Source organism: Stereum hirsutum, assembly GCF_000264905.1.
Source record: "Stereum hirsutum FP-91666 SS1 unplaced genomic scaffold STEHIscaffold_7, whole genome shotgun sequence".
NCBI classification, from domain to species: Eukaryota; Fungi; Basidiomycota; class Agaricomycetes; order Russulales; family Stereaceae; genus Stereum; species Stereum hirsutum.
Window position 1 is genome coordinate 1,090,569 of NW_006763137.1, and position 27,246 is coordinate 1,117,814.

Sequence of the window (27,246 nt, forward strand, 5' to 3'; positions counted from 1 at the left end):
CTTGGCACACGCCACACTGCACTGCTTTGCACCGTCTTTGGCATCAACCACCACGGGCTCGACCCCGCTCGACCTAAGTTATGGGCAGTACATATCGACTCAAGCGCAAGCTCAACGACGAGGGCGTCGAGCTAGGCGGCCGGCGCGCGAATGAGAACTTTTGTTTGGTACATCTTGCATCATTCTTCATGAATTTACCATTCATTTCATTGAACACCGTCAATAGATCGGTACCCCTCTTCCTCCTCTGGAGAAGTCGAAAGACTCAGGAGAGTTCGTACCAGTATGGAAGCAAGATGTAGGTGCCCTGCCTTGAGACTGCGCTTTGATCCTTGTCGACTAAAGGTGGTCTAGGTTCGAGATGAACAAGGGCGAAGGAGGCTGCATGGCGCGTTCACAGGCGGTTTCTCTGCGGGTTATTTCAACACGGTTGGGTCTAAGGAAGGTATGCATATTATATATCTGCAGTCGTCTTAGAGAACCAACGCACCAACTACATCTCAGGATGGACGCCCCAGACATTCGTGTCCTCTCGGAGCGACCGCACGAAGAAGACGGTTGCACGGCCGGAGGATTACATGGATGAGGAGGACCTTGCTGAGCTTCGCGAGAATCAGGTCAAGTCTGGCATTCAGGAGAAGATGGACCTCCTCGGTGGTACACAGGCCGAGCTTGGTCGACTAAGTGGTACGGGTGACGAAGAGGACGAGTGCGTAATAACACCTCATCTTTCACGTGTTATATACTGATTTTGTGCCCCGGGAATACCGCAGCTCTATGACCCGACGTATTGAGCGCACATTAATTACACCGACAAATGATTCTCCTGGTGCTCGGCTTCTCAGAAAGATGGGCTGGCGTCCAGGCCATGGAGTCGGGCCACGGGTTTCCTGGCGGCAAAGGAAGATCCAGGATCTTCATGCACAGGGAAAGTCACTTGAAGGCGTTGACATAGACAAACTCGAAGATGATGAGGAGGCAAAGAAGCACATGTATCCGCCTCGAGACACGCAGGTACCGAAAATCTCGCGGAAGGAAAACGCGTTTGGTCTGGGCTATGTCCCAGGGCTAGGTTTGAATCAGAGTTCTGGTAAGGGTGAAGGTACAAAGAAACAGTCGGGGCCACAACTATCTGGTGCGCCGTTCTGTACCAAGTTTGTTCTCCTCACGATCTGACCCGTCTGTCTGATTCACAGCGGGCTTCGGTCTCGGTGCTTTGAACGACGCGGAAGATGATGATATCGATGTCTATGAGTCAACTGTCCAGGCGGGTAGGACTCGTATGGCCTATGATGCCTCTGATCGGGATGCAGACGACACGATCAGTATTGGGGCTAGCGCAAAACGCAGACATCCTACGGAAACCGCACCTGTACGTATTCCCCTCACTCAACAATGAATATCACCTTACAGCCTGTGTTTTCGACAGGTGGACGCCAACTCTCGTTTCTGGCCAGACGGCACACCTGTTCTGAAGGGTTTCATCCCAGCGTCAAATCCAGTACAGACGTCCCAATGGTGCCTGCTTATTTATTCTCGCGTGGTTTTAAGCTCATTATCTGTGATGACAGGTTTTCTCTCCCCGAAATTCCGAAAGGCTGGAAACCAGATCCGAAAAGGGTCTGGGATAAGGCGAAGGAGAATGTAGCTCCGCCGCCGCCCACAGAAGTTGGCGTAAAAGGGCAGTCGAAGTTGACCGCCGAACAGGTATGCGTTCTTTCGTTCGACCCAAATAGGCTACTCGCATTGTCTGATGTGAACGTCTTGCAGCGTGGCCAGGCTCTCGGAGAGACCCCCCTCCCCTCGGCACCACGTTCCATCTTCGACTACATTTCAGCCAAAGATCGCGAACGAATCCAAAAACTCGCATCCGGTGCCTCCGAGACTGCCCTTCCCCCTCCTCCACCCACCACAACCAATGTCCCCTCCTTCCCATTCACACCTCCCGATGTCGCCTCCGCCGCACTCAAAGGCTACATGCCCTTCCCCTCCGACCCCGTCAAACAATCGCGCTACATCGCCTATCTCCGCTCCCAAGCCGATCCCTCTTCCTCTCTCACGCCAAAACCTCTCCCGAACCAAGCGGCCGACGTATTCCACAAAGAAATGGAAGAGTATGCCAAGAGCGCAGCTCTCTTCAAACCTATGTCAGGTGCCATGGCCGGTCGATTCACGAGCGCCGCTCTCGTAGACAACGGCCCAAAGATAATCGAAGGTCTCTACCAACCCGTGCATCCACCCTCGCCGCCCCCACTCAGCGAAGAAGAAAAAGCCAAGGCCAAGGAACGAGAGCGTCAGGAATTGGCAGAGAAGAGGATGGAGGAGGAGATGGCTGAGGGCTCGAAGGGGCATGCGGCGAAGATGGGGATGTATGGGGCTCTGACCAGGGAAGTCAAGCCGTGGCAGCCTTCGAAGTTGCTCTGTAAACGGTTTGGAGTTAAGGACCCGAATCCGGATGTGAGCACTGAGACGCCTATGCCTGGGGTACCTCCGGCTGCTTCTGCTTCTGCTGCTGGTGCTGGGCCCTCCACGGCTTCGGGGTCACAAGCTCAAGGCGGAAACGGATGGCAGCCTGAACAGGCGTTGGCGGAGGCAGGGATCTCGCTTGAGGAAGCTGGTCTGTCAGAAAATGCAGCATCGGGTTTGGGTGGTGCGGGCTCGAGTAGAAGAGGGAGGAAGGACCTGGAGAACGTGGGTTTGGGAGAAGATGAAGACCAGGGGAGGGATACTCTCACGTATGTGAGACCATCCATGGACGTCTTCAAGGCAATCTTTGCAAGCGACGACGAGGATAGCGGCGATGAAGAGGAGGATGCGGCCGAGACAAAGAAGGAAGAGAGGAGCATGAACGGTGATGAGGATGTGGAGATGAAGGTCGCCGAGTTGAAAACCCCCCCGGTAGCAGGGCCATCAAGATTGAAAGACGGCGATGAGGAACATCTGCCCATGGACGTCGACTCCACCAATGGTTCCAACGCCGCTCACGAGAAAGTGGACCTCGCTAGCTTCAAACCTACTTTCATTCCGCGTGCAGAGCGGGAGACAAAGAAATCGAAGGACAAGAGCAAGGAGAAAAAGCCGAAGAAGAGCAAAGTCATTGTCTCGTTCGACACTGAAGAAGATGGCGGTGGAGGTCTGTCTATTGCACCGAAGAAGAGTAGCGACAAGGACAAGGATGGGGAGAGCAAGAAGAAGAAGAGACGGAAGGACAAAGACAAGGAGCGGGAGAAGGGAAAGGTTCAAGAAGACGATGAGGACATGTGGGTTGAAAAACCGCCACCAGAAGCGGTGAAGACTTTGCAGACCTCGATGGCTCGTTCGGAGAGTCCGATGGTTATCTCTGATTCTGGTGAAGGTCCGAACGCCTCTGGACCAAGAGGGAGGAAGAGGGCCGTGGATTTCATGTAGTTGTACGCTTTGATTTTGCTTGTTCATTGCTATGCCATTTCTTCAGCCTCCAGAGCTGCGATGGGATTCGTGTCACACATATCACCACAGCGAGCCAGCAAACGTCAATGATACAAGTCAATACAAGATGGGTGGAAAATACACCCCAAAACGACAACAGATATGCTATGAACAGAGCGATCGAACCATCAACTTGTCACGTCTACTTGTGCCTCAGCTCATGCCTCAACGGCCATAGGCTCAAGGACAATCGACGAAGGAAGCGGTGACTCTGGCCAATCCAGGGAATCACCATCATCCTGAGTCTGCAGAAAGCCGTTATCAGGAAATCATCGCTCATGAGGCGTTACTTGGGAGGTAGAACAAGCACTCACGTCGTCCGCATTCCCATTTTCCGCAATGGTAGTTTGTTGCGACTCGTCGGTCTCTGGCGGCTCGGCGACCTGAGTCTCCTCTGTCGTCGCATCGACTGCATTCGACTCCTCAGGTTCCGGAGTTCCCGCCACTAGAACTGTCGAAGCCTCGGCGGTAACATTGGCCGCTTCGACCTCGACAGCCGGACTGGCAGACTTCGCCTTCGTGGCTGGCTTACTGAAACCAAATAGAGTTTGCTGTTTGGTCTTGGCTGGTGGTTTGGGTGGAGCTTTCGGTTTCGGTTGACCGTTTGATCCCTCTGAAATATCAAGCAAAGCAGGTCAGCTGTCAGAGAAAGCCACGAAAATCAACAGGGGCAACAGACGCACTCTTTGGTCTGTTGCCCGTCTCTGCGTCTTCGACCTTGTCGTAGAAAGTCTCGCTCTTTTGCAGGGATTTCTGGCGCCCGAATGGATTACCACTTTGTGTCTTCTTAGCGAAGGGATTGTTAGTTTCTAAAGGAACAAAAGCGTGAGCCATATGGTACATTAGGAAATATCGATCTCAGCATCCCACTCACTCAATTTGGTCGGGGCAGGCAGGGTCGTGTCCTCGTCAGCCTGGGTCTGAGTCTGCGTTGGTTCCTCATCCATCCTTCTACGCTTGGCTCCATCCGGCGAGTCAGCGTCAACAACCATTGCATCGTCCTCAGACGTTCCCTTTCGCTTCCCTTCTCCATTCCCTTCTCGACCACGGAGAACCCAACCAGGGCCGTCCTCGTTCTCATTTTTCTTTGGAACAACGATCGGTGTCGCCTTCGCAAGACCCGGTCGATGCGCCGCTGGCGGTGGTGCAAAATCCTGGAGCAGATTCGACCTCCCACCTCTAGAACCATTCGCATCAGCCGGGGGTAATCTCGGCGGCGGAACGGCATCATGATCGCTCGTCCATCTCCTTCGTTTATCTCTGGCCTCGACCAACCGATCTCCATCCTCTCGGTCGTCCTTCAGCACCTGGATCTTTTCCTGCAACCCTGTCTGGCGGTAGAAGATAGCGACTTTGATGGCCATGTCGAAGGAGGAAGTGTGGTGCAACATCCGACAGAGTTCGAGGACTCGGGGGTTACGGTCGGATTTGCAGGCGTTTTGAATGAGCTTGATTATGTCTTTGTCGAGCTCGAGCTCACGTCGAGAGAGTTCGTCGGTGTAGAGGTCGTCACCGAGAGAGTCCAACACCATCTGGATCATCATAGATTCTCGAGCAACACTAAACAGGCAGATTAGACTCATCCATAAAGCGGGCCCTGGTCATGAAAATAAGCACTCACTTCTCTTCAAGGGGTCCTTCTATTGGGTCCTTGCGACGGAAAGGCAGACGCAGAGGTAGCTCTTGAATCAGTGGCCGAGGGAAACTTGGGTGCTCTTGCCGTCCCTACTCACATATATTGTGAGATCATATAACGCAGAATATAAGACGACGGCGCTCACCTTCAAAATCAAGCACATGAATGTATCCTTCGTCACTCCAACAGGCCAATACGACTCGTCTTTGCCCTGCTTCCTTTCCAATTTGTTCGTGTCCAGCAGACGAACCCAAGTGGCACGCAGCGGTATGCGATATCGAGGCATGATATACATCACACCAGCCGAGTCGTACATGACTGGTGCCTACAAGCAAGGGCCTCATTAGCATGAGTGAGGGTGGAAAGGGAGATTACGAACCCCTTCGTCAGAAATACCGATCCATTTCAATGTGAGACCCTTTCGCAGAGGGAGTTTACAGTTCTGCAACACCGAAAGGTCTTCAAAGTCGTACAGCGTGCACATCAAGCTCTGCGAACCTGTGAACGAATGAATAAAGCTCATCAGTCGTCCCGCGCCACCCATGTGGCACTTTCGCCCACACCAGAACATGAGAAAAACCCACCATCCATCGTCGTCGACCCATCCCTATGTACTACAAACACCCACTCCGGTCCCGCCACCATGCTCAAAAAGTCGCCGTTCAAGCCTACCGAACATCTCTCGATCCCACTGCCGCTCAAGAACGTCAGCTCATTCTCACTCGTCGCAATCACCACGTTCCCATTGCCCTGTAAATCTGAGTCCCGTAAAACGCGGTAAGATTTTGTGGGTGCTGGCCCTCCGGCTGCAATTCCTAGGACGTGAACGTCCTCATCGAGTTCGTAAGTCCATTCGCCTTGTGCGGCCCAGATACCGTAGGGCTTGTAGTGTACATGGGCAGCATGTTGACCCTCCGGTGCTGAAGCATAAAGGGCTCCACGCTCGCCTGTAATGAATCGATAAACCTGAGTGTCCTAGACAACTTTAAGTGTATCTGTGTATACCTAATACTCCTAAATGGTATTTGTTGTGGTCTGTGAAGTGGTATGCTTTCCGTGCTGACCGGTCGTGAAATTCGACGTTGACAATGTGGTGTGTATCTTGGTCTGTAACCTCGATAACACCGACCATATTGTATGCTGTTAGAAAAAAAAAGAAATATATCAGCAAAGGTCAGTCAGAGACGATAAATTTATGTACTTAGGTAGCGTTTTTTGTTATCCATAGGCGTCGACCCCGATTGGAAAGCAGGCTGTGCCTTTGTCACACTCACTGAATTGGAAGAAAAAAAAATGAAGTATCGTCAGAGGGTTCTCGGGAGAAAGCAGAAACATAGAATGAGTCCCTACCCATCTCCCTGACAAATCCGCCCCTGCTCTTTTCCTCTCCAGCATCCGCCATTCCATCCCCAACATCATCCAATATCCAGTCGTCATTCGCAAATGGATCGTCCATGTCCACATCGTCTGCATCCTTTTCAACTGGGGCCGCACCGTCGTCATCAATGTCAGTAGCAAATAAGTCTAGCCCTGTACTGCGCTTGACCGGACGAGTAGTGGCTGTAGATGATACGGTCTTCACCGGACTTGGTGAGGTGGAAGGAATGGTGTCAGCCCATCGGTAAAGTGTACCGGTGTTTGTCGTCCAGGCCAAGAGGTTGGTGGTAGGCGACCATGCCATTTGGTTGATCGTGCCTTCGATGGGGTGTTTGGACCTGATTGTAAAGCTACGATAAGAACTACAATGCCAAGGAGAAGGAGTTGCAGGCCTACGTAAAAAGCAATCTCCGTGTTTGAGTTGACCAGATGAAGACTTTGTCGTTGTTAGCTGTGGCCAAATAAACGCCGTTCGGGGACATGGCGAGTGCGGTGGTAGCCCCCGTGCAAGTATCATCCGAGAAAGTAGAGGTCTTCTCCCACGTCTCCTTCGAGATCGTGACAATGTCTGATGTTCAATGAGTATTAATGTTCAATCTCCTACAAGATGACGGATAAAGAGACTCATACCGTGGGTACGAGTTGCAACGACGAAGTAGTCCCCGGACGGGTGCCAAACAGCCGAGCAGTCATGGTAAAACTCCGGGGCACTGCAGCAATTTAGACAACTTCTCTCTTAGATCCTTATGATAGGATAATAATAAGACTCACGCTGTATCTCTGATTGCGGGAATGATGCCCTCAATAGGCTGTATCTCTTCCGGCTCATCCTTTGTCACATCCCAGACGCATATTCTTCCATCACCTCCACTTGTTGTCTGTCACCCCAGAACCACCACAACCACGTCAATAAGATTAGATCTGGTCAGTGTAATGTCTGACGCGTACCAGTAAGCTCCCTGAAGGATGCCATGTCACGCGTCGTACGCCCGCTGTATGTCCTGCCAACAACTTGATGTTCGTTGCGACCTCGATTTCAATCACCTTCACGGCTAGCTCGCTAGGAGCCATTCCTCCATTTCAGTACATGCCGGTGTCCATCCTAAAAGAGAGCGACGGAAGTTTGACGAGCAAGAGAGAAAGACTCACTCAGATGTTACCGCAATCCTCTCTCCTTTCGGATCCACAGCCACACATCGAATCGGCACGCCCGCCGCACCAGTGACATGTTCCTTCAATTCCGTTTGTGCGCCGTGATACTCTCTAACATCCGAATCACCACTCCCCGAGAACCACGTCTTGTTCTACGAAAGGGCGCGTCAGCCCTTCAGTGTCATGTAGAACAGGATAGGTCTGAGGAAACGTACTCCTGCTGCGAGACAAGTGATAGTATCACAGGCTTCAATGGCCGTCTCTGGCTCCTGCTCTTGCCCTCTGCTCGTCTGCCAGAGTCGAACGATACCATCTTCTCCACCAGTATAACATACTCTATAAAGCCAGACGCGTCAGTCAGTGTTTCATAACTATGTGGCGTGTCGAAAGTGGTGGGCACTAACTTTCCGTCACGCGAGAACGCAAGATAACATGGACCGTCACCATGGGCGGTATTCACATAAGGTTTATTTGTCGACATCGCAGTCGAGTTGCGGCAAGCTTGTGGGGGTGAGAGGCAAGGCAGACAGAAGATCGAGCTCAAGTCAAGCCGTGCGATTCAACGCGTCCCGCGTCGCGTGACAAAGGACGCGTTCAGTCACGCTTGTGACAGTACGCCACAATACCCGTAGCACCGGCCTCGCCAAAGTTTGCTTTCGAATTGAGATAGTTTTTGTTCATACACCTGCCCACGATTCAGAAAAGAAGATCTGGTTTCCGCGCTTCTATACAGTAATTCACAAATACAATGTAGCCTAAGACTTGGACAAGAGCAGACAGAGATTGAAGAACATAAGAAACTGAAGTGGTGGGGGTTTGGGGAAACGGGCAGGTAAGGAATCTTGGGATAGCAAGTTGTGCGATATATCAAACAATTGCGACGACGACGACTACAATCCAATAAAAAACCCAATATCACCATGATGGCACCACCTTTCTCGTGGCGGTATGTACACGTTGTGTTACAAGGTCCTTTGGGCCATGCACAACGGCCGTGCGAACGTGGTGAGAGGGTGGAGAAGGAGAGCACGCTAGCCTTCGGACCCGGATTCGTCTTCCGCGTTATCTTCGTCGTCTTCTTCGGTGTAGTCGTCCTCATCTTCTTCGTTCTCGTCCATGGACTGTTTCAACTATGCGTACAATTACCTAATCAGCGAACTTGCCGCAGAGATGAGAGCAGAAAACGTACCATTTCCAACAGCTCATGACATTCGTTCAAGTGGGCCATGACAATGCCCTGGCCCTCCGGTACTGTCCCATCTACCCCGATAAACTTCCCATCTTTCCGCATCGAATCAATCTGGTATAACGCTAGTTGATACTGTCCACCAGAGTAGGCGTCGTACGTTAGCGACTACTAACAATGATGAACGGTAGTGTAAGAAGGCGTACAGGGTAAAGATCGCGAGGGCTAAATGGCCCGCCGTATTTGAGGACTTCGTTCAAACACTTCTTCACAGTCGAGAGTTTGTTTGCCTGCAGCCGTAATAAAATGAACAGTCAGTATTCCGCATCATATCACTAGCGTCCAAAGTACGTACTATTGGCATGAGCTCCTCGGACACTGGCTCGCTCGACGATAGCAGCCGATAAATAACACCATAACACCGTCGAAGGAGATACAACAACACCTAAGATACCAGCACGTATCAGTACCATCTCTCCCCTCAGTCAGAGACAGAAAAGAGTTACTCACATACTGCCCTCCAGGCTGATTCCCCTCCAAATCTACAAACTTCCCATCGATTCTCATCTTGTCTATCTCCTGCAAACTCAACGAATAATTCCACAGATCCGTCTCCCTCAGACTCCACCGATGCGTCAACGCGAGCCCCTCCAGTTCCGCTCTGAGCGTACTCAGCCTATCGTGTATCGGCTTGAGTGACGACGGGACGTTTTTCGACTCTTCCTGTGCTCGGATCTCCTGTGCGATCTCGAAGCAATTTTCGAGGAGGGAGGAGCAGATGGCTTGGGAGGCGGGGATCATGCCTCCGGGACCGAGGAATTTGCCGTCGACGCGTTTACTGTACGTCATTTTTTGTGTTTTGGGTAGCGAGCGGGAGAGCGAGCGTGAGGTAGAAAGGAGGACGGACATGGAAGTGAAGGTGACGGTGAAATAAAGAAATGAGAAATTAGGAGGGGGAAAAGAGGTGGGTTGACGACGGAGCGCAGTGTGGAAGCGATTTAAATGGAGAAGCGCAAGCGGAACACGATATGCGCGTAGGGAATATTATGACCGATTAACCACGATGGTCACGCGAGTGGCCAAAGACAGTCATGAGATCGGAAAGCGAGCGTAAAGCGCGTCGAAATTGCGCCAATGAAACCAAGGGGAAAGGCCACATGAGCGGTTTGGCCACGAGAAGACGACGCAGAACAGACGTCAAGGGGGCGTAATGATAAACGGGGAAGAGAAATAGAACGGGCCTCGGTCAGCTATGACAGTTGCAAACGAATCACGGCCAAGAAACGGAGAAAGAGATACTCAACGAGTCGATTTTTCTCAGTTCGTCCTGAAGGGGTTTTAGTTCTGCCTTATGCGAACCTTCCTTGGCGGCCAAGGCGACAAGCTTTCGTCGGATGTTGACTAGCCGTTCGTGTATAGGGATTAGTTCGACAGAGAGAACGGCCAGCGAGTCTTGTAGCGAGCGCAGTATGGATTCTGAGGGCCAATCAGGTTTTGTGGGGCAAGCACCAGCGGCAATAAAGAGAGCACATGTGAATGTGGATGTCAGTAACGTTAACCTCGAGGTGTATTTAAGAATAAGGCCAAGTGGATAAGGCATGATGACCGGGGTGGGCACCGGAACGCATCCTCGGAAGGGCCGTCGGCGGGAGCGAAGTGGGATTATGATAGGAGTGACCGAAGAGAAAGTGATATACCCACCGCATTCGCCTAATTGTCTCTCAAGCAGCTTGGTCATAGCTACTGGGTGTTTCCCAGACTCCGCGTCATGCTTGATGATATTTCGGAGTTGCTCAAGACGTCGTGTGAATGGGGCGAGGTCGGATTCGTTGTAAACGGCAGACTCATTCATGTGGTCTAATATTTGCTGTGGGGACGACACCAAAGGGTGAAAAAGAGCAAGATATGATGTGATCAGCATTGCGGGTGATCTATCTCATTCAGGACAGTCGAAGACCATGGCGTTATATATGAAGGTGGAAGAGACCGGGCCAAGAAGGCACGGCACTTAGAATGCATGTGAGAAGGAAGTGGCCAGATAAAATAGGATGGACAATAGAAAGCGCAGGGTTCCGAAGTGTGAATCGCCACTTCGTACCCTCGAAATGTGGCGCTATCTTGGGAGGAGACGCAAGAATGCAACGACGTTCTCGACTTCCCAAGGTACGCTCTAGAACACGACCCAAACAAAGCAAGCTCAAGAATACAACGAAGACTCACCCGCATGCTAGCCAATTGCGAGTATGTTGCTGGTGCCTCTTTCGTCTTTCCGATCGTGAGGAAGAAGAGTGATAGCAGATTGAACACATCTGCGAGAGTTGTATCAAGGCGGTTATTGTAGACAGTGTCATCGTCTCGGACATCGTTCAGTTTCGTTACTACGTGAGCCACCCAAATAGTGATCAGAACATAAAAGACATTTGAGACATGCAAGGGAGGTTACAGCGTGCGGTGAGCAGGGACAGGGGCCGAACGGACCTTGCTTGATGGTTGCTTGGTAGATTGAGTTAACGTCCGAAGCCTTGATATATTCTCCTCGATCTTTCTTGAGAGCAGTGAGTCGATTACGGAGACTGGGGGGACAATAGATGAGTGGGGCGGAGGGGCGCTAGCAGTAAGAGACGATGCGCACTTGATGACGGATTCAAGGATTGGAAGTTCTGAAGATGGATCAATACCACATCTCAACTCTACACTCTCCTTCCTAATTTCGACAGTTAAGATCTACATTACCTTCTTGGGATACAGGCGCGGTCATCCTGCAGGAAGGTCGTCCTTACAGGGAATAAAATGGAGAGAGGATAAGAAGAGCGTCGAGTCAAATGCTCGGAGTGTGGATGAAGCTTAAGTCGAGTGGGTGCCTCGGCATCTCCAAGTTCAGCACCCTTGCCCCACGTGGAAAGTTCCCACGACCGTGCAGGCGCGGCTATTCCCCTGTATAACTCAGTCCCCTTGCCCAGCTCGTTGTTCCCGTTCATCACCCTCCTCATCCTCTACAACTCTTACCACATCCTCTCACCGCCACACCAACCGTCATAATGGAGAAGATCAAGGAGGTTCGCAGCTTTAGGCCGTAATCCTTGTCAGATCATTGCTCACACTACAATCACACCCGCGTACTCAGAAACTCTCGTCCCTTCGTCTTGAAGCCGACAACGCTGTCCAGCGTGCTGAGGATGCTGAAGCGAAGAACAAGAAGTACGAGCAGCTCCTCCTCGAGAAGGACCAGGAGATCACTTCTCTCCAACACAAGCTCTCTGTTCTCGACGCCGATCTCGAGAAGGCAGAAAGCAAGCTCTCCGAGGCTAAGCTCCATCAGGAGGAGGGTGAGCAGTCGAAGACTACGAACGAGGGTCTCCAACGCAAAATCCAACTCCTGGAGGAGGAGCTCGATGCTGCTGAGAAGAACGTGAAGGAGACCGTCGAGAAGTGCGTTCATTATCCTCGCTTTCACATACCCTTTCCCTACTTCCCGATATGTCCAGCTTGGGCTTTCGTTGAATGGGAGCTAACTGCCTTAATCTTGATCTGATGAATAAATCACGTGCTCACGCACTGCAGGCTGAGACAAGTTGACGTTAAGGCAGAGCACTTCGAGAGGCAAGTTCAACGCGCCGAGCAGGAGCGCGATGCAATGGAGAAGAAGTACGAGGTGCGCAGCGTACCCCTGGCCCTCCGACCCACATCTGCTCGTTTCGCTGTGTTCACCAACTCACCAATGTTGTCTCCCATTCACAGGAAGCACTGGAGAAGTACCGTCTCTCGAAAGCCGAGCTCGACGAACTCGTCCAGACCATGGACCAGATCTCCTAATCGCACCGCATCTAGCCCCCTCGTCCCCCGCGCCCTTTCTGCAAGCATCGCCGCGTCCTCGTCCGCGCATCATGTATATGTCCCACCATACCAATTCTTTAGCCTACCTCTTCTACCCGATCAGAACCTGCTCCGTTCGATCTTCCTGTATATCGCTTACGTTGCCCTCTCACCTAACACCCCCAAGCATACCGATAGTCATCCATTCCCTCTAGTTTCTTCTTTCAGCGTCGTTGTTTGGTCGAATCGAAGTAAACGGAATATATCAATACCAATCTCTTGGACCTTTTCATTAGCTGCAACTTCCTACCTATGGGCATGCAGCCCCATCTGCGCTGCGAACTACAGTTATGGGATATAAGGCGACCCCCGATGAAACCGAGACACAGTCGAGTCGTATAGCAGTTCTGTCTCGCTCTCGTGTAGGTACCACGATCAATGAGGTTCTGACACAAGATCTTCGAATCGAGAGACGCAGTGTGGCTCTGGTGGCCCCTGTGTGGCGCACGTTCTGTCCGATACTGTCCGAGCGCGTACTGAGTACCGGCACTCACCCATTTCGGGCTGGTTCAAACTCCGCTGTGCCGCGTCTCGCTTACTCCCTTAGCCGAGTGGCTGCAGGCTGTCACTTACGAACATTGCAACACAACAAAGGCAACAATGCGCATGGTGATACTCAACAAAGCCATGCATAAATTCATATAAAATATGTTTCTTTAATTTGGTCGCGGCAGAATTTTCTAATTTCAGCGTGAACGAGCTACACGACGATTCATGTGCTCATATCAAATCACTTGAAGACAGCAGAAAACTTCTGTCGCGACCAAATGAATTGAATGTATGTAAAATAATATCCTAGAATTTATGAGATTTAATGGCGGGGTGTACCTTGCCCTAACGCGCAATGGTCTCGTACATAGGTGCCACCCAGCCAAATCAGTGAGTCTTACTGTGGCCCGCGTTGAAATGGCGTGCGGCTTGCCCGGCAGCTTTCAAAGTCCGCCAATTTCCAATGGACATGGCGCTGGGTGGGAACGCCGGTACTCACGCGTACGTAGTAAAGACCGTGCCGTGGGCTCCTAGTGCTGACGATCGTAAGGACTCGGATGCTTGGTACGTCGTCAAGTATGGTCATAACGATTCTGATCAAAAAGATACGCAATGATGAAGCGAAAAGTGGCTCTGGACGACATCCAGTGCGAATTATGATAGGGAGAAATGGAGCACACTGTCAAATATAATTATACGAGAATGTCCCATGCAGACCAAGTTCTGTCATAAGCAAAGGAGGGAAGGAGGACGAGCTACGCAGTAATCGTCCGATCGTATACTGTGTCACATAGTACTAATGACCGCCACTCAATCATCATACCTACGCTCGTCCCGATACGTATCATCAAGTCGGCCCCTGTCGCTAACGCTCGAACCTTCCTCCTTTACCCTCACAGGTTCGTAAATCGGCGCGCTTCGCCTGCCAACCCCAGACAATGCGGTCTGATTAACATTGTCATCTGTATCACTAGTATGGGGGGTAGAGTCTGAACAGTAGACATTCGCAATGCATTGAAGAAGCTTACGAGCCTTGCGAGTTCTTGTGGTCGTAAAAGAGAGGAACAATGGTCGTCGACGGCGACTCCGCCTTCCAATCGTCCGAGCATTTGGCGCTCGTTCTACTTTGTGGCGTAAGCGCGTAGGGTCCGTATTCAGCTACGTACTAATAACCCTACAGGGAACTGTCCATTACTATACAATCCAAGCCAATGTCCACAAGTGCGTAGAGTATGTAGAGATGCGTCGCAAACAATAATAGTAACGATGGTGGGGAACGAAGTCACAATGAGAGCTCAGACACTAACGTGGCAACCAATATTAAAGAAGGAAAATCAAGTGAACCCAGACCACCAGCAAAATGGATCGAGTACAGTTCCTCAATCACTATACCTCGTCTCGTCGCGATAAGCTTCGCCAGGATGGCTCCCTCCTCCCACGCTCGACCCGTTATCCTCCTTAAACCTCACCGGTGCATAAATCGGTGCATTCCGTGCTGGGCCAACCGACGCCCCCCTCCTGATGCACACCGATATTCCTATCGCGCAGAGAACGATGCCGACCAATAAGTTTCCGGCGAGGAGGCCAACGATAGCTGGTCCGTAGGTGTTCAGCTTGTCGGTTACGGAAGCGCTGTCCGAGTCATCGCCTGAGGTTACCGCGTTCTGAACTGCCTTGTCATTCGACGTGGACGAGGACTTCGTTGGGGACGAGGCTTTCGCAGAGGTGGAAGTGGTGGTAGGCTCGTTATCTTCCTTCACCCATCCTTTGATCTCTTCGAGGGTGGCTAATGGTGGAGACTGGGCAAGAGCAGCTGAACGACTAGTCTTGAAGTCCGAGAGTGCGTCCGATGGATCTGTAAGCGCTAGCAGTTGGGCATAGGCGTTCGCGACCTGGTCTCCTTCCTCGCCTGTGAAGTCTCCGTAGTCGAACAGAGAGTATGCGTTTCGTAGGAACGAATCTCCGAGGAGCATGTCTTGGTCACTGTCGGAGCCCAGGGTGCCGAAGGTGGAACTGCAGTATGTGACGTCCTCATTATCATCGTTTGTCCCGTTATTGAGCTGCGTCAAGTCGAGCGGATGTATGGGGATCTCTTTGCCACTGTTCACGATACGTAGTTAGCAGTGAATGCATGAAGGAAATCGACTAAAACTCGACAAGAAGAAGAAGTGCTTACCCGAATACGAATCGAACGTCAGCAGTAGCGTTACACGGCACAATCCAGCCATCAAGCTCATCATCGTAGAGCGCGTTCGGCATCACGCTGTACATCGCCGTCTGCACATACTTTGGCACTCCTGCTGCGGAAGTCCCCGTATCCAGCACCACAATGGCCTTGCCCTTGTCCACCCCACCTATACCCGACTTCAACGACACCTTCTTCCCATTCACCGTCATTGAATCCAACGTGACCGCCCAAGACGTGCCCGCGTCAGTCACCTGTATCCTTTCCAACTTCGTCGTATTGAGAATATCTTCATATCCTTCGATGACTTCCGATATGGTGAAGGCTCCTTCTGATTGATCGTCCAAATCTCCAGAGCGATCAAGGGCTACGGTGATAAAGTTGGGAAGAGATTTGTTCTGAGAGAAAATGTTGGCGAGGGGGCTCTGGCCTAGCGTGATATTGTTGTAATCCTTCTCGATGTTGGCAGCGACGGTGGAGGCGTCATCTGTGCTGAAGCCTAACCCGATGAGTCCGAATACGCCGACGTCGAACATGCTGTCCATGTCTATCGGCTGAACGGAGCATGAGACAAAGCATAAAGTATATATGGACGAGAAGCACTCACGTCCGTCGTGTTGATGAATGCTGAGCAAGACCAGGCGATAAATTTGGGCAATTTGATACTTAGAAACGTAAAAACACACCTTGAGATGGGACCGAGTAACTTCCGATGGAGAACTCTGCGAAAGCAATAGGACCCGAAGCTATACACGCCATGGAATTAGATCTGAATGCCCTTGGGAATGAGAACAAAAATACCTTACCCGAACTTCCGTCAAGGTAGCTGATATTGGCAAAGGACATGGACGGGCTCATTTTTGGAAGAGTATCCTGAGAGTAGACCCATAGATCTGAGGATCCAGTATCGATCTGAACGGTATAATCTAACCGCGGAAAGGATGGTGTGAGTTGTTCATAGCTGTGAATCAGAGAGGAATGGAAACGCACTCTGGCCGCCGACGTTGACGATCGTCGTGTACTGTGTGGATGGCGTCAACATAGGAGACGTTGAAGAATCAGATAGAACTGACGATGTTGTCCTGGACATCTCCGAGCGCGGGTTGAGTCTTCGTAGACTTCGAGACCGACGATGCTCCATACTTGATTGGTATCCCAACAGGCGAAGACGCCCGTTTTTGTACGGACATAGGAAGATGGAGACCCAGTGACACTGGGGCCAAAGAACACAGGACAGGAATCCAGGAGCCCTTCATCGTAGCGAGAGCGATTGTATGAGAGACGTGAGGGGTTACGACCTAAAGTTTGGCATCGATGCAGATATATAAACCCCCTGGCCTCCCTCTGGCGGGCCCTTGTACTAAGATTGAAAGTTGGTCGTTTAGCGTGTCTGAACCTCTAGTGCACAAGCGATCGAAATTGATGCTGTGATCATGTACAGCCCGTCGTACATATTGCATTTGATCCTTTCAAAGAGCGCGGAAGCAGTCAGAGCCCTCGCATGATGTCCCTCGAGCCGCCCATAAGGGGGGAGGCATGGACGGTGATATGATGGAAGCACACCCTCCCAATTGGAAGTCGAGGAGTACCTGATTTCGAGATGATTTCCCAAAAAAACAAATAGAAAGATAACATATTGTCTACCTACGTACTCGTAGCATCGACCCAGGACATCTTGGGGAGCCAGTTGGAGCCAAGCATCTTACCACCCAGAGGTAATGTCCTCCTCAGAGGGCATGCGTAACTACACGACGAGCGCGGGTAATAGCAGCAATCCTCCCTCGACAACGGGCAATATCACGAACTCAAGGCTGATACATCAGGAAACAAGGCGCCTAAACCAGCGCCCGTTACCGCCTACGACAGCCTACCTCCAACACTAGTACTCACAAGATCAAATTGTAAGTGAATCAAACGAAGTGCAACGTCTCATAATAGCTCACATGCCTGCACGTCGAGCAGAAACAGGCGAGGCATTTGGATGCCTTCCTCACCCTGCACAGCGAGCGCCGAGGGCACATAGCCCTCAAGCGAAGATTTGAACGCCGAACAACGGACAAAGAATTGACACCAGAGATACCACATGCTCAAGCACCCCGACCACGATTGATCTGAGCAAATCCCGGAAGCGGCCGATCGCATCATCATCATCGGCGGACGAGAAGGAAGAATGGCAGGGCTATTCATTGAGGCGGTAGGAAGCTAGGAAGGAGTCCATATGTGAGGACATTTTGGACGTCAGCAGTTGCAGGTTGAGTATACCATGAGCTATGAGTAGTGAGAGGTGGTGGTGGTCATGAGCGATGCCAGTGCTGATGCAGTTCGATAAATGAGTATACTTAGGCGACAGTTGGGCGACAGGGCGGTGTAGTAGTAAAAGGGCACGTAGATGTCGGTTCGTGCAGATCGCATGTCATCAGAACTGGATCCGTCTGAACCTTACCTTACCAGAGATTTGCGTTTGCCGCCGTTCTCGGAAATCTTTGAAAAAAGCAATGTAGAAAAGTCGGTCAGATTGGGCACGCCGGTCCGTCATCGGCACGGGGAGTGTCAGGAAACTGACTGACCTCGACACTTTGAACGTCCTATCTTCAACACCAAGGTCTGCCTGTGGGAGACTACCGACCTCAAATAAACCTTCCACTCACCCGTCAACTCACAGTGAAGCCGCAGAAGAGGAACATCGTTGACGGCCCCAGCGATGACCGTTTCCAAGTCAAGAGATTCTTCCAAAGGCAGAGTAAGTAATAGAGGTACATATAGACGAGATTTCAACCGGGCAAGCGAGGAAAGGTCAAGACGGCCTTCGGGTGTGCTCGGAGACCAATCCGGGCGCGCGAGGATTTGGCGCCCGTTCTACATTCAGTGGCGCAAGCGCGTAAGGTCGGTACTTGTCAAGCATTCGTTCTGATACATGACCCAACAAGAAATGTTTATTATACAGACAAAGCGGATACCCAAGAAACGTGCAGAGCTTTTTCAGAAGCAAAAATCACGATTATGATGAACGAAGATGTGATGTGAGCGCATGCGCGTCGGCGCGACTCACGGTGATTGGGAGCCTGAGTTGTAGTACAGTCAAGGTCAGAGTCATATGGAGATACAGTCGATCACAGTGGACACAGACAAGTCCACATGACGGTACCGCACTGAGCTAGATTAGGCATAACAAGCAAGCGTACTGAGTGACGAAACCACTGAATGACTCCACCCGTTACGCACCTTCACTAGAAGAAGGCTGTGAACACTTCAACGCTCACACTGACAACATAGTTCTTCCAGCCAGAATAAAGGGCCTTCGGAATTACAGACAATACGCTCCCGCTGGAGACACTGTTGAACCATTGAAGAGAATCAGGTGAACGGTCTTTGTACGACCAAATGTTGGTATGAGTGCGAGTTGTGGATGATCCCGCAATATTGACTTGAATACGTCTCCGAGGGAGGCTGATGGTACCTGTGTCGACCCCGGCGTCGAACCATGTGTAGCTGCCGTGATATGTTCCTTGCAGTTCTTCATAAAAGCTCATCCAACCTAGAAAGAACCATTGGTGGAATGTATTCATACCATACGTCAAACGGAATGCATAAGAATAAGCATATGAGAGGGCTAAACGTACCTTGATCATGAGACATGGTCTTAAATCTGACTTCGCGAAGCGGGTAATCCTGTTGACCCACGATAGGCAGTGAGAGGTAGGGCTCGTCCTCGCTGACCTCGGTTACTTCTACTAAATCATTCCGTTCTTCGTGTAAACAGACCCAACACTCGGCAATATCGAAGATAGCACGGATCAAGTGTTTGGGAAGACGTCGAAGGGAGCGAGCAATGTCGAGAATGTCTCCCGGAGAATAGTACGTCCTCCGATTGGCAGAGTGGGTTCGGCTTGCGGAGTACACGTCTGTGTACCATGGCTCGTCTTTCGCCCAGGATATTTCTTCGTCCGAAATGAATCCTGCCTCATCGGCCCGCGCTTGATTATCAAGCAGGTACTGAACAATAATGATGGACTGGCTCCTGACAGCCTGGGACAGCGGTGTTGTGCCATTGAATGATGGTGTGTTGACATTGGCACCAGCTTCAACCAATGTGCGAACACAGTCCGGACTTGCAGGAATACTGCATGCATAATGAAGTGGGGTACCACCATTCCATGCTCTGATATTGACATTTGCACCGCGTGAAATCATTACGAGGATAGTATCGGGGCGATTGGCACGAACGGCAGAGTGAAGGGCTGTATGTTCCGCAACGAAAGACGGCTCATTCTTCAGGTCTATGCTGCGAAGTAGCATTTCAGCGGCATGGAATTGGTTGAACCGTAGGGCTACGGTGACAGGAGGATATGTCGGGGGCAGCTGGTAATGTGGGCGTACAACATCGACGAGATGTATGCTAGGGGCGTAATCGGTGATTTCAGCACCCATACTCATCAACGCTTCGATGGCTTCCAGGTTCCCGTATTGTGCTGCGACCATGAGAGGTTTGCCCAACTGATGTAGCTCCTGGCGAAGTAGTTCAGGATTTCGCCGAAGAAGTTGGGTGATAACGAAGTGTGATCCATATGCGAGTGGCCATGTGAAGGGCGAAGAGATTTCTCTGTCACGGTCGATGACCAAGTAATCAAAGTGCGCTCGAGCAATGCGCTGACAGAGGTGGAGTCGAGTGGAGAATGTCGGATGAAACAAAAACTTGTCAAGAAGAAGGATGAGTTCACGTCCAGGAGTGTCATCCTCGCAGGCCGCCACGTAGAGATGCCAGCTGAACGCTGCGTACGAAAGAAAAGGACGTCCGGGGAGGTCATAGTCGTTATCCGAGTCGTTATCCCAGCGGTTATCCCAGTCGACGTCGTCATCCGAGTCGTCTATCCCTTTTACACCATGCCCTGCCCCGCCCTCGTCGTCTTCCTCTTCCCTTATATCCCCATTACCAACATCTCCATATTGAACTTTCCGATGGCGTACCAGCTGCCCTCCCCCTCCCGTGGTGTGACTGTGATTGCCTTCATCGCTGTCCGTTTCGCTAGAGTCGACCTCTTCGGTCCAGATTATCCGTCGATCATCGCTACTATCGTCATCATCCCAATCTTCATTACCAATCTCGCACGCTCCACTGTCGTCAGGGAATTCATCGACGTCCAGAGGCTGCTCGAGCGAGCGATGCAGAAGGTAGGTGAAAACCGCCAGCCCTTGTTGTTTCTGTAAAGTGGATAGTGACCCAAAGAAATAGTCCCTCAATGTCGTATGCTCCAGATGATGGGAGAGCAAAAATTCCTACAGATAATCGAGTGAATCAATAAGCATGTGGCCTTCGAGAGCAATCATGAACCATCCCAACCTGAACGGTAGAGTGTGAAAGACTCAATGTGTCCCACCGATCGTGGCTGACAAGACTAGAACAGATCCGGAGTATTACCCTACGACTCAGGAAAGAGAGCTCCTGGTTCGGCTCGTCTCTGCCTACTTCAATCTTGATAGCTTCCTCGACCTCAGTGAGGGTGAGGGGACGGTGTGCGCCTATGATCCACCCCAGAACTCGCTGAGCCACCACACGAGACTCCTTCCTTTTGTCGTTGATGATTCGCTCCAGTATCCGCTCGTAGGTTTCGTGAAGGCCTTTGGGGAGGGATCCGAGAGCCATGAGCAGATCCGAGAGCCTGCTCAGAGTGTTCATGTAATCGAGCTGGCATTCCACCCATCTGAACCTGGTAAACTCGCACATAAGTTGTGTTTAATCTTATGAAAGATTATGGAACTCACATTCCCTGTGATTTCGATAGAAGGGTATCGCGTATTTGCTTTTTACGCCGTTTGCTCAAATCGGCAAGGTTGGCCCTATTACTAATTTCGGTCACAATATGCTTCCTGATATCGTCCTGGATAACACGTATTTCTTCGTTCAGGGAGATAGAAGTGACCGATGATAGGTGGAAGCGAATGTCTTCTTCTTTCCGGCTGGACACAAATACGGAAATATTATCCTCTGTCGCAAGCTTCGGGACATGCTGCAAGATCTTGTGTCTCTCCTCAGGATTGCATTCGTCGAGAGCATCAATCACCACTAGTATTCGAGGCATGGACGTGGAATTCGCTGCCCTTCGTATCAGCTCTCGCAAAGCAGGAATCGTGGACGGAGGTGATATCCCGTCGTGGCACATTTCCGAGAGTTCGTTGAAGAGGCCTTCAGATGCCTTTGCAATGGTTCGAATGAGCTGAGCGAAGACAGTGCGGAAGACGGCGACGGGATCGGTGCTTCTACTGTCACGGAAGTCAAAATAAGCATATGCAACGAGTTCGTCGTTGCCACCGGACTGTTTGAGATGGTCGACGGCGGTAGACCTGGTAAGACATTAATTTTGATATAAGGTGGGAAAAGTAAAATTAAGCATCATAGAAACGTACGTTAACACTGTCTTTCCACTCCCGGCTGAATCGTGAGGAAATTGAAATCGTCAGACCACCTTTCCCGTTAATATTACTATGTATTACTGACGGATTCCGTGAAGCCACAAGACCGAGCTGGGTGAATTTCTCCAATGTGTGAACCTTGCGTCCTCCAGAAACCAGCGGCACGTGTCCGTATGTCTCTGTGCTAATGTAGTCTGAAGCTTAGTAGCGAAGTCCAGGGGATACAGCCAGTTGATTATGGCGCCAATATTCTGGTCAATGGCCTCCTTTGCTTGATTCGCGGCGAAGACTGTGGTGGCATGTTATATCCTCAGCAGTTCCATATTATCGGATGAAGGCTCACTGGCAAGGTTGTTTTCTAACAGTTCGCGTATCGCCACTGTGTTCCTATGGGTGACTGTTTCAAATTCAAGGATACATAGAGTCAGCACCAGAAGTTTCGTTGTATACGGACCGTATACATAAGAGGAAGGCGACTTACGGTTGAACTCCTCTAAGGCTCCGTGTACTTTATCGTGTAGTGCTTGAAGGCTTACTCTTTGGAGCACGTTTCCGAATGCTTGACGCTCGCTATGGAAGAATGATAATGTATGTTACCACAGAGAATCCTCTAGAATATACTAGGAGTGACATACCTGAGGTCAAGGTTCAAAGCCAACACTAGGATGAGCTTTTGCTTTTCCAGCTTGTCCACAAGCTTGTTTACGTCTGCAGTAGAGAACGGCCATTGTAGTCTGCCTCTAAGTGTCTTCGTCTTCTGTATGGTTTCGTAGACAGGTTGCAGCCAGGCCTCGCACTGTGATAAGGCATTCTGCATGGTCTGAACGGTACCAGAGGAGACAGGTTCAGGCATATCCTCGCAGCGCTCTACCCATAGCTTCGTGGTATTGATAAGAGGAGTCCACGCTTCGAGACTCTCCTTCAAACGAATCGAGTCCCTCTCTGCACCAGCAACATCCAAGCAGTACTTGATAATTGGGGTGATCAACTGCGGCAAACTCACAAGAGCGGCGATATTCGCTGCGTTCCCAACATTGTCCATGACGGGTAGAGGAGGAGGGGATGAAGACGACTGGGGCTGAGGGCTGAGTGCGAAGACGCCAGAGATAAGTGTGGTAAATATACCCAAGATGACACGCGTAAGCCTTGCAGCTTTGCAGGTTCTCAGATCCCGCATTTGGTCATGACATGTTCCCTGCATAGAAAGCAGCGGGTTTATATCCATATAAGACTCTTTGTCAACCATGAGGCCATGATCGAAATAAATCCGACCAAACAGGATACATAGATGTTTTTGCAGGACCTGGGTTTAGAGACCTCTGGTATGCGTGCAAAGAAGCGTTTACATTGGAATGGCGTTTGGTGGCCGTAGATCAAGCATCGCGAAATGGTCAATTTCGTCAATGAGCCAGAACTGGTATATAACCCGGCGTCTCTTTCTTTGATGCCCAGCACATATGTTACGCGCATCAAGCATTGGCACATTGTCGCAAAGCTCACGCACTGTGCATATCGAAGATACCTGGTACAAAATAGAAGTCTGCAGTCCTCTCGCGGAGTAAATATGAGCAGAACGAAGTAACGAGCGACTCGTACCTGTCAATGTCTCTGAAGCACTGATGCAATATTCTTCACAGCAGGACGTGACGGGCTTGGACTTGTAAGCAATACCAAAACCGCCTCATCCTGCTGATAAACCGTCTCAAGTCACGAGATTCGCGCTGCGTCGAACGTCCGGGTGGCGCATTCTGAGTGTACGCATGCATTGGGAGGAAGATGATCGAGTGGTCAACGACTTTCCAACCATAAAATACGGGGATAGCCGGAGAGCCCAGGGGCATGGCGCTCTTCTACGTTGTGGCGCCGGCAGTGTTGGCACTTGACCGTGCCAGACCCGGGGTCAGGCTGACGGGTCAAGAGGCCGAGCCGGGTCAGGTCAAGGTTTTCTTGACCCCCTGCAGCCTACCTTTTATGGTGGCCGGCAGCGTCGGCTCTGGACCAAATGCTGGCACATTCTGGAAAATGCCTTATTTTGGTATATTTCGGGGCCACATCACCAAGTGGCGCCGCAGACTTGACTGGGTCTGACCTGGTCTGACCCCGCCGGGTCGGGTCGCTCGGCTGACCTGACCCCGACCACTGGTCAAAGGTCGAGTGACAACACTGGTGGCGCGGGCACGGGGGCCCTCATGTATGCACAGATCATCAAGTTGGAACGAACGAGCTGGTGTAAAAACCCAATCGATCCACACGGGATATATAGAGATGTTGCACAAGCGGCCAGATAATGATAATACGACGCAAACACAGGTACGGCAACCAACATTGTAGAGTCGCGATTTCCTCCCCACCGCAGTTCCAACATTCCCACCCGGAGTCACATACAAAGCTAATCTGCAGTAATAAACTAAAATGATCGAAAGCCATGAATCAATCGCCATACCTGGCCTCATCCCGGTACGCCTCGCCAGGATGACTCCTCTCACTCAAGCTCGACCCATTATCCTCCTTGAACCTCACAGGGGCATTGATCGGTGCACTCCTGCTCGCGGAACCCACCGACGCACCCCGTCTGATACACACCGATATTCCTATCGCACACAGAATGATTCCAACCAGTAAGTTGGCAGAGAGGAGACCAATGATGGCTGGTCCGTATGCGTTAAATTTGTCGACGACGGAAGCGCTATCTTGAAGATCGCCCGTTTCCACCGCGTTCTCGACTGCTTTTCCATTGTATGTGGATGTAGATTTTGAAGAGGTGGATGTAGTGGTAGGATTGTTATCTTGCTGCACCTGTCCTTGAATCTCTTCGAAAGTGGCTTCCGGTGGAGACTGGGCAAGCGCCGCCGAACGACTGCGGTTGAAGTCCGCGAGTGCGTTCTTCGGATCCGTAAGAGCTAACACCTGTGCATACGCGTTCGCGACCTGGTCACCTTTCTCGCCCGTGAAATCTCCGTAGTCGAATAAAGAATATACGTTTCGCAGGAACACGTCTCCGAGGAGCATGTCTTGGTCACTGTCGGAGCCCAAAGTGCCGAAGCTGGATGTACAGAATGTGATTGTCGAGCCATCGTCGTCCGTACCGTTTTTGAGCAGCGTTAAATCGAGAGGATGGAGCGGAATTTCCTGGCCACTATATACAGCACAAAGTCATTAGCGACTCAACGAACAAAAACTTCAACATTGAAAGGCTTACCCGAACACGAATCGCACATCCGCAGTGGCATTACATGGCACAACCCAGCTTTCGAGCGCAGAATCGTACAGCGCGTTCGGCATCCCACTGTACATGGCATCCATAACGTACTTGGGCACTCCAGCCCCAGTGGTCCCAGTATCCAGTACAGCGACAGCCTTGCCGCTATCCACGCCTTGGACGACCGATTTCAACGGCACCTGCTCCCCATTGACCGTCATACTATCCAACACGACCGCCCAGGACGTGAATGCACCCGGCACCTGTATACGCTCCAATTTCGTCGTCTCGAGTATATTTTTGTAGCCATCGATGACCTCGGAGATGGTGAACGCACCATCTGACACGTCTTCGAGATCCCCGGATCGGCCGAGGGAGACGGTGATGAAATTGGGAAGGGATGTGTTTTGAGAGAAGATGTTGGCGAGGGGACTTTGTCCCATGGTGATATTGTGGTATTCCTTTTCGATGCTGGCCTCGACTCTGGACGCGTCATCCGTGCTGAAGCTTATCCCGAGGAGCCCAAATACACCGAGGTCGAACAGGTCGTCCATTTTGATTGGCTAGATGGAAAATCGGTAAGTTGGAGTTTCAGACGGTGATGAATAGGAGTGCCCACGTTGGTCGTGTTGATGAAGGCTAGAGAAATCAAAATTGTAAATAGAGACCATCCGATACAGTAGAACACAAAAACTTGCCTTGGGACTCGACAGAGTAACTGCCTATAGAGAACTCCGCAAAAGCAACAGGGCCCGAGGCTGTATATACCCCAGTCAATCTAGACATCAGCGGCTCCCCTATATTCATGAGTAGTAGTTGATAGGGGAGCGTACCCGAACTCCCGTCAACGTAAGAAACATCAGCATACGCCTTGGAAGGCGTCATTATCGGAAGAGTATCCTGCGAGAATACCCATAAATCCGATGACCCTGTATCTATCTGGACGGTATAATCTGCAACAATAACTCGTGTGAGCCCATCATGGTGATCTACTAGGGAAATCATTGAATTCACCTTGACCGCCTACAGTGACGACTGTCGTGTACTGAACGCATACCGTCAGCGCCCGAGGAATATGAGACTTGACGAGGAAAGGCCTACTATGATATTTTGGACGTCTTCAAGTTCTGGCTGACTCGTTGTGGACTTCGATACCGACGCAGATCCATACTTGACAGGGATTCCCACTGACGAAGGGGCGCGTTTCTGTACGGACACAGGAAGGTGAAGACCCAGGACTATTTCGGCCAAGGAGCACACGACAGGAATCCAAGATGCTTTCATTCTAGAGAAAGTCCTAGAAAAGAGGATGGGGTGGGGGCAGAAAAATAAACACCTATAGCCTGGTATCAACCTCAGCCTGGGTATTTGAAGCCTCATGAGCTCGGACAATCGATATCAATGCTGTAAACGCGTACAGCCAGTCGGGGACAACGGTGTTGATCCTTTCACATGCCGGTGATAAACCCAGTCCGAGGGCGATGTGGTCGGCTAACAAGGAGGCGTGGCCAGAGCGGCAATTAGAAGATGGTAGCAATTCTGCGTGACCAAATTGAGGGTATGGCTACCTCTGGCCACTATAAACGAACGGAAAATGATACAAGCAAAATTTGGCCATCTTTGATTTATCAGGCCGTCACCAAATCGCTGAATCAAATCGACGCCGGTGCCCAGCTGCTATGCAGAAAAAAATCAAAAACAGCAATCCTCCTCGGGTTGCGAAATCATTGCAAGGACTCGCACGCACCACGAATCAAAGGCGTCAAAACTAGCGCTGTTACAGCCTACAACAACCTGCTACCCGCACGTCCACAACGCACCTCACAGCTGGATTAATTCGACGCCGGTGCCCAGCTGCTATGCAAAAAAAATCAGCAATCCTCCTCGGGTTACAAATTCATTGTAAGGCCTCGCACGCACCACGAATCAAAGGCGTCAAAACTAGCGCTGTTCTGTTACAGCCTACAACAACCTGCTACCCGTACGTCCACAACGCGTCTTACGGTTCAATCAGATATAACGAGATGAAACGTCCAACCCGTCACTTCCGTCTCGTACTGTGGAAGCACCACAGCCCCCAGGATGAGGAGAAATCAGGACCAGGCGCTCACACATGTCGATCGTTGAAACGATTGTCTTCTCCCGCGGAACAGACGACGCAAGTATCGAACGAGGAGCACTATATGCATTGCCTTATGCAAGAGGGATAAGATAATGTAAACGTGAGCGAGCAAGGCGTGTTATAATTTGACAAGTTGAGTAATATCCCGAAT

The 27,246-nt window shown here is 51.0% G+C and overlaps 6 protein-coding genes across 6 annotated transcripts; 2 read left to right on the forward strand and 4 right to left on the reverse strand.

Moving 5' to 3' along the window:
* Positions 1-80: 80 nt before the first annotated feature.
* On the forward strand, positions 81-3,408 carry STEHIDRAFT_131245 (uncharacterized protein; the record flags this gene model as incomplete). The annotated part of the gene is made up of 8 exons (XM_007304248.1): positions 81-167; positions 227-298; positions 355-445; positions 505-709; positions 774-1,135; positions 1,197-1,372; positions 1,430-1,518; positions 1,572-3,408. The coding sequence occupies 8 exons, from the start codon at positions 81-83 to the stop codon at positions 3,406-3,408; spliced, it is 2,919 nt and encodes a 972-aa protein (XP_007304310.1).
* Positions 3,409-4,110: 702 nt separating this feature from the next.
* STEHIDRAFT_56877 (WD40 repeat-like protein) lies at positions 4,111-8,114 on the reverse strand (the record flags this gene model as incomplete). Its single annotated transcript, XM_007303871.1, has 16 exons — positions 4,111-4,277; positions 4,343-5,028; positions 5,090-5,193; positions 5,250-5,429; positions 5,484-5,602; positions 5,689-6,051; positions 6,110-6,244; positions 6,306-6,377; positions 6,455-6,819; positions 6,878-7,049; positions 7,112-7,191; positions 7,253-7,359; positions 7,430-7,541; positions 7,631-7,785; positions 7,849-7,969; positions 8,038-8,114. The coding sequence occupies 16 exons, from the start codon at positions 8,112-8,114 to the stop codon at positions 4,111-4,113; spliced, it is 3,015 nt and encodes a 1,004-aa protein (XP_007303933.1).
* Positions 8,115-8,345: 231 nt separating this feature from the next.
* On the reverse strand, positions 8,346-11,622 carry STEHIDRAFT_168594 (uncharacterized protein). The gene is made up of 11 exons (XM_007304249.1): positions 11,553-11,622; positions 11,452-11,479; positions 11,298-11,392; positions 11,040-11,197; positions 10,521-10,686; positions 10,124-10,295; positions 9,330-9,657; positions 9,175-9,264; positions 9,026-9,109; positions 8,823-8,954; positions 8,346-8,763 (listed from the first exon to the last, which is right to left on the reverse strand). Exons 1-11 carry the CDS (start codon positions 11,575-11,577, stop codon positions 8,665-8,667), a joined length of 1,377 nt encoding a protein of 458 aa, XP_007304311.1. The 5' UTR covers positions 11,578-11,622; the 3' UTR covers positions 8,346-8,664.
* Positions 11,623-11,785: 163 nt separating this feature from the next.
* STEHIDRAFT_79209 (actin filament-coating protein tropomyosin) lies at positions 11,786-12,929 on the forward strand. The gene is made up of 4 exons (XM_007303981.1): positions 11,786-11,875; positions 11,944-12,248; positions 12,381-12,471; positions 12,558-12,929. The coding sequence occupies exons 1-4, from the start codon at positions 11,858-11,860 to the stop codon at positions 12,630-12,632; spliced, it is 489 nt and encodes a 162-aa protein (XP_007304043.1). The 5' UTR covers positions 11,786-11,857; the 3' UTR covers positions 12,633-12,929.
* Positions 12,930-14,250: 1,321 nt separating this feature from the next.
* On the reverse strand, positions 14,251-16,615 carry STEHIDRAFT_79211 (acid protease). Its single transcript, XM_007303982.1, has 7 exons — positions 16,440-16,615; positions 16,357-16,387; positions 16,173-16,292; positions 16,053-16,112; positions 15,974-15,993; positions 15,358-15,920; positions 14,251-15,281 (listed from the first exon to the last, which is right to left on the reverse strand). The coding sequence occupies exons 1-7, from the start codon at positions 16,554-16,556 to the stop codon at positions 14,561-14,563; spliced, it is 1,632 nt and encodes a 543-aa protein (XP_007304044.1). The 5' UTR covers positions 16,557-16,615; the 3' UTR covers positions 14,251-14,560.
* Positions 16,616-18,593: 1,978 nt separating this feature from the next.
* STEHIDRAFT_156959 (uncharacterized protein) lies at positions 18,594-22,975 on the reverse strand (the record flags this gene model as incomplete). The annotated part of the gene is made up of 9 exons (XM_007304250.1): positions 18,594-18,901; positions 18,987-20,640; positions 20,831-21,071; positions 21,127-21,705; positions 21,769-21,793; positions 21,860-22,063; positions 22,118-22,171; positions 22,256-22,344; positions 22,410-22,975. The coding sequence occupies 9 exons, from the start codon at positions 22,973-22,975 to the stop codon at positions 18,594-18,596; spliced, it is 3,720 nt and encodes a 1,239-aa protein (XP_007304312.1).
* Between the last annotated feature and the right edge of the window lie 4,271 nt (positions 22,976-27,246).